General features: G+C 44.5%; 1 protein-coding gene across 1 annotated transcript; it reads right to left on the bottom strand.

Annotated features, from left to right (window-relative positions):
• Positions 1 to 8,125: 8,125 nt before the first annotated feature.
• On the bottom strand, positions 8,126 to 10,734 carry LOC118755332 (serine/arginine repetitive matrix protein 2-like). The gene is made up of 2 exons (XM_036490173.1): positions 8,485 to 10,734; positions 8,126 to 8,405 (listed from the first exon to the last, which is right to left on the bottom strand). The coding sequence occupies exon 1, from the start codon at positions 10,566 to 10,568 to the stop codon at positions 8,649 to 8,651; it is 1,920 nt and encodes a 639-aa protein (XP_036346066.1). The 5' UTR covers positions 10,569 to 10,734; the 3' UTR covers positions 8,126 to 8,405; positions 8,485 to 8,648.
• Positions 10,735 to 10,790: the final 56 nt, after the last annotated feature.

Genomic DNA, 10,790 nt, shown 5'->3' with positions numbered 1-10,790 from the left:
AAATGCTTCAAACAAGTAAGGGTTTCTCTGTATTATGGCATCGAACCGACATATATACATCTTTCATTTGAATCAGTAAAAAAGCTCTATTGGCTCTTACATTCGGGTTTTGTTAGGCGTTTTTTCCATATTTTTTCGGTACCGAGTATCGAGAGTATTGGGTACTTAAAAGTATTGGCCCGTAGTCATAGTCAAAATAAAGTCGACTTTAAAGTTAGTTGCAGCTTTTTGACATAATTTTCAATGGGATATCTGTCAAAAAAGCTGCAACTAACATTAAAGTCGACTTTATTTTGACTATGACTACGGGCCATAGACTCAGCACATCACTACTGCTGTCTTCTCTACTATGACGTCACCAAAACAGCTGATTCTGTCAAAATCACTGAGAGCCGAGTAGCGGTATCGTCATCGGCGCCACCTCTGTATTCTCTCCATCGTGGGTATGCTTCATACAAATTGTGTGGGCATGATAATTTTTTGATAGCCAGCGGTTAGTTATCATGAATTGACTTATATTCAAGGCGAATCTATACAAGGTGGTGTTATTCCCGTATGATACTACGTTTTTTTTCCTGTATTTTTTATTTGAAATAAAATAATAAATATAAAATAACTGACGAAACTCAACTTACAAAAACAATTCGGCAATTTGTTAGAGAGAAACAAATTTTGTGTGAAAAACAGCTGAGTTTTGACATCTCCTTACCGAAATTCAAATAAACGAAATTAAAATTTCCATAAAACAGTTTTGTGACATTAAAAAATTAAATTAAAGTGGCAAGACAATAACGTATTTAATTTAATTGCATTTCCATTTTATTTATGCTAAGAAAATAACTCGTCTGGCATAATGCAAACAGCTGTGTAAGAAAAACGAACGAAATACAGCCATCTGTCAAAAAAACCTAACGAAATACAAGTTGGCCGGACTGTTTTTAACATCCTAGTTTGTTTCTCGTCACTTTTTCGTTTATTTTTTGGTATATAGCTTACTCCCTTACACAAGCCTATTCAATAAGCCTTGGCCCGTAGTCATAGTCAAAATAAAGTCGACTTTAAAGTTAGTTGCAGCTTTTTTGACAGATATCCCATTGAAAATTATGTCAAAAAGCTGCAACTAACTTTAAAGTCGACTTTATTTTGACTATGACTACGGGCCCTTGTTTACATCAAACACATCATTTTGACAATATGTACGCCCGCAGCGAAAATCTAATTCGCCAGTAACACCACCTTGTATAGATTCGCGTTGCTTATATTTTTGCACATGCCTCTGCGTTTTTGCGTGCTTTTGCAATCGACATTTTGTAGGGCTTATTTTTACTATGTCAAATTCAGACTATGTTCAAACAGGCACCTTATTGGCAATTAAAAACCTTTTCACCAATTCAGGCCTTAGTTGTTACACAATTTATCATACGAAAATTCAAAGTATTAATTGCCAATTAATAATTAATTGGCAATCAATTTGTGTCAGATTCTCTATGCAACCCTGCTAGGTATGTTTAATTTTGACTTGGAGGTATGTTTATTGAACAAAGAGCAATCAGCTGTTTGTTTCTGTTCCTCTTTTACAGCTGATATTCTATCAGGGATGGAAAATTGAAGTATAAAATTGTAACTAATTTACGGAAGCATTACCTAAAAGTAGATAGATGTACCTAAAAAGTAAATATGTATTTATATATTAAGAAAAATAGGAGGTAACATTTCCCATCGATACCATATCAATTTCTATACTCACATTAAACAAATTTTTGGCTATGAAAAGAATCTCTTAGAGCAGCGCGAGACAAAACTATGTTGTAGAAAATGTGAATCACTTTCCTCCTAGTTGTTCGATCTGACGTTTTAAAAAGAAATATATTGCATCTATCTGGCGAAATCAACTACAGTTGCATTACTTTGACCACCTTCTGTATCATTTGTATGCCTCTTCACAAAGTAGGGAACCTATTAGACCAGTTGCCCGCACCAGAAAATGCATTGAAATGTCAGTAAAATAAGAATTCATTTCCTTAGAAGCTATTTGGCTACGTTCCAAATGTACCTAAAATTGTGTGTTTGTACCGAATGTAATTTCAAACTAAATAAAGGTACGATTGTAACAACTTTTCCATCACTGTAGGTAATTCAACATCTGTATTGCGTTTCCCATTTTTCTTAACGACAATATTCGTATCGTTAGCTAACGATTCCGACAAGTTTCGTTAACTACAATTCTCAAGCACGCTTTTGGCGAATATTGTCGGTAGCTTTGACAGTTGTCTAACAAAATTTGTCGATAACCTAGCTACGAATATTTTGTCGCTGAAAAACCTACCAATAAAATTGTTTTAAGTTTTTATTGAGAAAAATTAGGCCAAATTCATCGGTAAGCAAACTATTTTAATAAAAAATAACTAATAAATAAAAATTTATCACCTATAGATGTGCTTTTTATTATTGTTCCTTTTATCTATTACACTGATCAAGTTGAAAACATTGGCAAAGGTTTTGAAAGTTGATCTCACTTAATTGGGGCATTCTAAATTTTGTCAGATTGGCTCCAGTTTTCGAGATAACGATACTTGAACATTTGCTTTAATTTTAACTTGTTTGTAAATAAATCATTTTTAGTGTGGTTTCAATAAGATGTTTAACATGACTATTTTTTATAGTGAAGGTTATATTAAAAAATAGTCACGTGGAAAAGTTTGGTAAAATGACTTTAACGGACTTTGGTGGAGCTATTTATAAAAAAATTTTAAATTTAAGGAAATTTTCAAGTACCCAGTTTTCGAGATAACGATACTTGAACATTTGCTTTAATTTTAACTTGTTTGTAAATAAATCAGTTTTAGTGTGGTTTCAATAAGATGTTTTACATGACTATTTTTTATAGTGAAGTTTATTTTAAAAAATAGTCACGTGGAAAAGTTTGGTAAAATGACTTTAACGGACTTTGGTGGAGCTATTTATAAAAAAATTTTAAATTTAAGGAAATTTTCAAGTACCCTTACGTCGAAAACTAGAGCCAAACCTGAATTTTTAGACGTGGAAAGCCTAATGTCATAATTATGTGTTTGTTGTAATTTATACTGTAATTGTGCGTATAAAATGTAATTTTTTACTTATATACGGCTTATACCCCCTTATTAAATTCGCCTTGCACGAGGCCGTTATTGCCAAATAAGCAGTCCAGCATCCTTTGGTTCTGCTCCGTAGTAGCTCCTGCTCTTCTTTTTTTCATATTTAGGGGATTCCCTTAAGCTCGAAAGTGGCTCGAAAACCACGAAACCTCGAAACTTTTCCAGCCTCGAAAAACAACTGTCAAAAATTGTATGAGTGGCGATTTTCGCGTGCCTCGAAAACTTTCGAGGCAAATTAGTCGCGAAAAAAGCCTCGAAAAGTCGTTCGTAAGTTTCAGTGTTGCCTTTATAATTGTTGACTGCGTTTTGATCAATAAATTCATACAATTTACATTTTTCACTTTTTCGTGGCATTTTCAATGCTGATTTTATATGTATTTATTTCAGCTGATGCGATGTATTATGCAGCGTTTTTGCTGCATTTAAAATGCAACATTTAGCACTTTCGAACATATGTTTTCGAAGAGCGTTCATGCTATCGCATTTAGCAAATGTACATTTACGTGAGTTCGAAATCGTATGCTTTTGACAAACAGCCGTGTTCCAGTCGCTTATTCAGATCCGTATCTATTACGATCAATTCTCACGAAAAAGATAATGTGCAAAAAACCCTACTGAAAAGGAAAAAAAATTTAAACCAAAAATTCAATACAAAATCTCGAATTGTTTTAACCATAACCGAAAATTTGTTTGTGTATATATTCATTTGTCGGTGATGTCAATTAAAATTTCCTCACTTAATTAGGAAACAAAACGAACAGAGTTGATCACAAATTGATCCAGATTTCTATCAGCATCACATCGATGTTGAATCACTGAAACGCAGCTAGCCACTGTATACGCGAAAAAAGCAATGTTGCCACTTTTTTTCATTAAACCATGTTCGAATCGTGGAAATTTTGGAAGATCCCAGGGTTGCTTTTAGCATTTAGATTCTTAATGCAAAAATGGAGTTGCATTTAGTTGCATTTAGGTGACGAATTTTGTATGGATAAATGTACATTTAGAGTAGCATTTAGAGCTAAATGCGCTAAATGTGCTTTTACGCGTAAGCAAAAACAGCCCATTATACAAAAAACTCTGAATGAGCTGTCAAACTTCGGAATTTCTCCATTGTTTACGAGGCTGAAAAAAGGTGCATTCCCAAAAACAGCCTCGAAAACTTTCGAGGTTTTCGAGTTTTCTGCTCTTCGCGTTTAAGGGAATCCCCTAATTGTATTCACAAACAACAATCCCTACACAATAATACGCGCAACAATAACAAGTTTCTTTTAAATATTGAGTGTCAAACGTCAATATTGCCATATTTGGCTTTGTAATTAACGACAATCGCCGTAAACTTCTTTATCGACATGTCTAGATAGATAGTTGGTTGGGTATGGCACTGCGACCAATAGGTCTATTGTGCCCCTAGCTCATCACAATACATCAACCAGCCCCAGAGTGTCTATAAATTTCATAATAGACCCCGGGGACAGTGAGTGTATGTGCTCCTCTCTTGGCCAGACATGCCCTATGCTCCTATACCTCCTGCGTGCAACGGCATCACACTCCATAAGAAGGTGTAGGGGGGTCTCTTTGGCTGCATCGCAAAAGCGACACAGGTCGCTGGACCAGATACCTAATTTATGCAGGTGCCCTCTGAGCCTACAGTGGCCCGTTAAAAAACCTGTAATAATCCTTAGTTTCTCTTTCGGGAGATCCATGAGAAGCCTGTATCTTGACAGATTGTAACCTCCTAATAAGCTTTTTGCCTGACGTTGGCCCATGGTGCCAAGCCAGTGTAATTCCCTCAGTTTGCTGTTGTCCCTTCTGAGCATTTCCTTTATGGTGTTTGGTCCTACTGCCAGAAAGGGCTCAGGTCCTATCGGGGTCGAGGAAGCGGCCGTTCTGGCCAGATGATCAGCTTCCTCATTTCCTGCGACCCCCATGTGCCCTGGTACCCACATTAGTTGGATATCATTGACCTCCGCCAGAGCATTGAGCCTCTCGACACACTCCCTAACCAAGGAGGACTTGATCTCGAATGATGCGAGGGCCTTTAATGCCGCCTGGCTATCACTTAGTATAAGTATCCTTTCATTCCTATAGTTCCTGCGAATATTAATCTCAGCGCACATACTGATGGCATAGACCTCCGCTTGAAAGATGCTGGGGAAAGTCCCCAGGGACACCGAAAGCTTCAGCCTAGGGCCGTACACGCCTGCTCCAATCCCCGCGGGTGTTTTAGAGCCGTCCGTGTACCACTGTATTGTGCTCGCCTGTATGTGACTCTCCATAATAGAGGTACACCAGGTCGCCTTGCTATAAGTGTGGGTCCTGAAATTTCTCTTGAATATCACCTCTCTGTTGATATCGTCCCTGGGGAACAAAGCCAGGGGGAGCTGGGTGCCTAGCTTGTCCCTGTTCCTAGATGATAACACCTTGCCTTTGCCGAAGCCCTCTCTCGCAAAGTTAAGGAGGGTTCGCTTTGCAGCCTGTTCAATTGAGAGATGCAGTGGCTCGAGTTGCAGCATTACCTCTAGCGCTGCCGTCGGGCATGTGCGCATTGCTCCCGTAATGCAAACACATGCCAGACGTTGAATCTTGGAGAGGGTCTGCCTCACCGTTCCTATAGTAGTCCTGCAATACCAAGCCACCGCACCATAAGTCACTATTGGTTTCACTATCATTGTGTACATCCATCTGAGGATCCTCGGAGTGCACCCCCAGGATTTACCCGCCAGACGTTTGCACACCATCATCGCTCTCGTGGCCTTAGAGGTGACCGCATCTACATGGGCCCTCCACAGAAGCTTGGAGTCCAGGGTAAGCCCCAGATACCTAACCTCTGTGGCGAAACTGATTGCGACCCCGTCCAAGGTCAAGTTCCTCATCCCCTGGAGATTTCGTTTCTTGGTGAAGGGGACTATGGCTGTCTTAGAAGGGTTGATATTTAGACCTACGTCTGTGCACCACCTTTTCGCAAGGTTAAGTCCTTTTTGGACGATGTCACAGAGAGTACCTGCGAACTTCCCTCTAGCGATAATCACTATGTCGTCCGCGTACCCTTGGCAGCGGACGCCCTCGTTAGTGAGTATCTGTAGGAATTCGTCCACAACTAAGCTCCACAGTAGAGGAGATAATACCCCCCCCTTGTGGGCACCCTTTAGTCGTTTGTATTTGAACGACGCTGTCACCGACTTCAGTTTCGGCAATCCTGGTCTGAAGTAACCTTGCTATCCATCTTCGGATGGTTGGCTGAACGTTATGTTTCCCAAGAGCTCTGTCGACTCCCAAATGGGAGGCGTTATCGAAGGCCCCCTCGATATCGAGGAAGGCACAGAGCACCACCTCATCACACTCAAAGGCCCCTTGTATTTCCTCCGTTAAGGCATACAGCGCAGTATCCGTGGATCTCCCCACCCTGTACGCGTGCTGGTTGGAATGCAGAGGGGTTTGTTTTAGAGTGTTATACTATAGCAAATAATAAGTTATTGGTTGGAGTTTGATCACCAATTGGTTTACTTTATTGATTTCACTTTCTTTTATACCAAATTCTTACACTAACACTTACAAATTATTTACGAACTAGAATGTATACAAATATACTACTAATACCTACAAACTAACTACATAACTCTAAAATATGCTAAGTCAACATATGGTTGCAATAAATATATAAATATGTCAGTCGCATTGACAAACTGACGTTGTGGATCAGTTAGTCACTGCGACTGTCTTTGGCGGTGTCTTTGACCGTCCGCACAAGTGTAACAAGATCCTCGCTATGTGCGATGAATGCAGTCTTTGCATAAACTCCCGCTGAGTTCAATGTAACTGATTTGGGTAAACTGTTGTTTGTGTACATTCCTATTTGTTTATACATTACTTATGTGCACATGACAATTAAAGTAAAAAGGGCGATGTGCTTATGCTACAATACCTGATTTCATGGTCAATAATTTTCTCCATTGCCTTTAACATAAAGGATGTGAGACTTATCGGCCTGAATGACTTGGCAAGAGAGTAGTCCCTCTTACCTACCTTCGGGATAAAAGTAACCCTAGCCCTTTGCCACACCTTGGGAATGTGAGCCAGTGCTAGACTGTCCCTCATAATGTCCACCAGATGTGGCAGTAAGAGCTCCCCGCCCTGCTTTAGTAGCGCCGGACATACACCATCCACCCCAGGGGCCTTGTACCGTTCGAAGGAGTCCAGAGCCCACCGCACTGTTTGCCGGTTTATAAGGCTTCTAGCCACCTTCCAGTCCGGTGGGGATGGCCTGAACGCACGGAACAACGTATCCCCAGCGGTGGGAATGGCGTCCGATGTGGGCCGATAGCAGGGCGAGTGCCCTCTCCTGTTCATTACCTGAAAAGGCCCCATTAGGTAGCCTAATAGCCAGTCTGGTCCCTGTGTTGTCTCTCGCTAAGGCTTTATGCAGCCTAGCAGCTGCAGGAGTAGATGCGATATTCTCACAAAAGGTTCTGAAGCTGCTACGCTTGGCCTTCCTAATCTCCTTATTGTATTTTGTTAGACAGACTGAGTACTCCTCCCAGCTCCCGGTGCGCTTTGCCCTGTTGAAAAGTCTTCGCACATCTTTCCTAAGAACTGAGAGTTCCCGTGACTACCAGGGAGGCTGAGCTTTCCCTTTTGGCTTTGACACGGGACAGCTGGAGGTAAAGGCATCCAAAATGGTGCCGTTCAGCTTGTTGACCCTGTCCTCTAACTCCATACAATCCACCTTTCTATGTTGTGCCTCTATTCTGCTTAGGTTCAACCTAAGTACCTCTTCATATTTATCCCAGTCTGTTTTCCTGGGGTTCCTCTTTGGGTGACCTGTCAGAACCTCAGCTCCCAGTGCAAATCGGATAATCCTGTGATCCGACAGTGAGGGCTCAGATGAGACCCGCCACTGAACGATCAGAGGGCTGGCCAGTCTGTTGCTGAGAGTGATGTCGAGTACCTCCTCTCTGACCCTGGTTATGAACGTTGGTTCATTACCGACATTATGGATGCACAGGTCTTCACTGATAATATATTCTAATAAGCACTCACCCCTACGGTTTGTGTCCGAGCTGCCCCACTCTATATTGTGGGCGTTCGCATCGCAGCCAAGAATCGCCGGAAGTCGTTTCCTGCGGCAAAATTCCAGCAGCTGCTGTACCTCAAGAGGCGGCACGTTGGCGTTGTCCCCCGGAAAGTAGGCTGCAGCCAAGACCACCTCCAGTTCCTTCCCGTTGACCCTTAAGGTAGCTTGGACCGCTACCAGATCCTGTGTAAGAAATTCTGTAATGCAAAAGTAATTAATATTATTCTTTAGCACTACGCACGCTCTGGGCCTCTCGCAGGAAAGGTCCCAAATTACCTTATTGTTGTTATGATTGAGGCCCCTCACCTGGCCTCTGTAGGTCCACGGTTCCTGAATCAGTAGGATTCCCAGGTCCTCCGTGGCAAACCTGCTTGCAATGATCGCCGAGGCGGCCACCGCGTGATGCAAGTTGACCTGGGCTACTGTTAGCGCTGTTGGGCTCATAGTTGGGGCTCGTCCTCGATGTTCGAGAGCCGTGCCTCACCCTCGCCCTCTCTGTCGAGTTCGAGCCTGCTTATGTCCGCTAGGAGCTCTTGTGTGGTGCGCATGTAGTCGGTGACACTTGGCCCGGGAGCGCTCACAAGAGCTGGTGCCTGTGCTAATTCCGATAGCTGATCTCCCAGTGGGGCCGTGGTCGACTCGGTCGCTGGGGCAGCAGTGGAGTCAGTAGTCTCGTCGACTTGCATGTCTTGGGACTCTGACTCCTTGCTGCCTGTCGTCTTATGCCGCCATGGCCGCACCGTAACAAAACTGTACCGGAAGTTGATTGTGAATCCGGCCCTCTTAATGCTGACATACGACGCCTCATCGATCCCCAGGTTGAGCCTGAGACCGTTATCTTCGGCGCCGCATGAAACCACCTTCCACGCAGCAGTGTGGATGTCCTCATTCTGGGCCTTGATGAGCCCCAGCACGTACTCCGCCGATTTATCGGCGCATCTTGGGAAGAACACCGAGATATTATGCACCGGCGGGATATCATCCCCCCTCTTGGTACATAACGCGGGCCCCTCCCATCCCTCAATGTTTGGTGCCTTATCCACCAGCCATGCTGCGGTCCGCTCATCCTTGCAGTCCACAAGGAGCATACCTGACCTGAAAAATACCCCACAAAAGACCAGTGCGTGCTTCCACCCTTTAAGGACCTCATCCATGATGGCGTCCTGGAGTTTGGTCAGGTCCTCAGGGCTTAGGGCAGCAGCAGGGTAATCACAGGGCAGTACAGCCACCCGGATGCCTTTAAGAGCATCTGAATAGCTAGGCTGCTTAGTGATTCCCTCCTGTGGCTGACCCTGGCCCGCGGACCCATCCAAGCCCCTAGACTCTGTTGGAGGGGGTGGGAGCCCCCGCGGCCGTTTGGGGGACGGTGGCTCAGGTGGTGTGACCTGTAGGCTGGTGCGTTTTGGAGTAGCTGTTGTTGAGCCTGTTGTGGTACCTGTAGGTTCCCCGCTTCTCCGCCATTTGGCGGGCGCGGGTCTCTGCTGCTGTTGCCCGCTTCTCTGCTTTTCAGCAGGCGCGGGTTTCTGATGCTGTAGCCCGCTTCTCTGCTTTTCAGCAGGCGCGGGTCTCTGCTGCTGTTGCCCGCTTCTCTGCTTTTCAGCAGGCGCGGGTCTCTGATGCTGTTGCCCGCTTCTCTGCTTTTCAGCAGGCGCGGGTAGTTCACCTCTCTGCTGCATACCAGCGGTTGCAGCCGTCTTACCACTCTCTTGTGCCTCTTTCTCGACCTCTTGCCTTACTTCCGCCATTGCGCGGGCTACGCTCGGCTTCTTCCCCTGCTCCAGGTACCGGAGATACCACTTGACCCCCGATCCACTAAGACCAGCTCGATGGTGGTCGTCAAGGGCTCCCGGTTGACCGGAGGGCGGAAGTGGAGGCGGTCTACACCTGCGGCTTCTCTTTTTGCTGTCTTGCAGCTGCCACCCTGACTCGAGCGATGAGGTTCGACTAGGAGACCTGCGGTGCCTACTGCTAGAGCGGTGCCCACTGCCTGAGCGATGCCTGCTCTTCGAGCGATGCCGACCCTCGGATCGGCCTCGGCTCCCCGAGCGGTCATGGCTCCGGGAGCGGTCACGACTCCTGGAGCGACGCCAACTGGCCCCCCGGTTCCTGCTTGGCGATCGGTGCCTGTTTTTTGAGGCCAGAGCCTCTGCACCCTTGGTGCCCTCCGACCGAAGCTGCGCCCGATCCACGCCGCCACTGCTAGTGCTTGGCCTCTCATCTTCTCTGGCGTGTTCAATAAAAAGGGCAGCCTCCTCCTCGGATAGGCTCGCAAGAAAGCCTCCCCTGCGCCTGGTGCCTTTACCTTCGCCCAGCATAGAACTGCCGAGCTTGACCGTTGGTACCTTTGGTGCCCTTGACATAACTGTCTTCGTGGCTGCTGCTGCTGTTGTAGCTGTAGTTGTGACTGTTGTAGAGGCTGTTGCTGATGGTGTGGCTGTTGCAGCTGTTGTGGCTGTAGTTGTAGCTGTAGCTGTAGCTGTTTTCGCGGATTTCGCGATGGTTTTTGTTGTTTTTGTTGTTTTTATGTTTTTTTGGTATCGACATGTCTAACGAATTCTGTCGTTAAGTGTGTTTTTGAGAAT

The sequence above is a fragment of the Rhagoletis pomonella genome, unplaced genomic scaffold (genome assembly GCF_013731165.1).
Source record: "Rhagoletis pomonella isolate Grant_MI unplaced genomic scaffold, Rhpom_1.0 Rhpom_scaffold_05947, whole genome shotgun sequence".
Classification (NCBI taxonomy): Eukaryota; Metazoa; Arthropoda; class Insecta; order Diptera; family Tephritidae; genus Rhagoletis; species Rhagoletis pomonella.
Note: the sequence above shows the minus strand (reverse complement) of the source record. Positions and strands in the feature narration are given on the sequence as shown.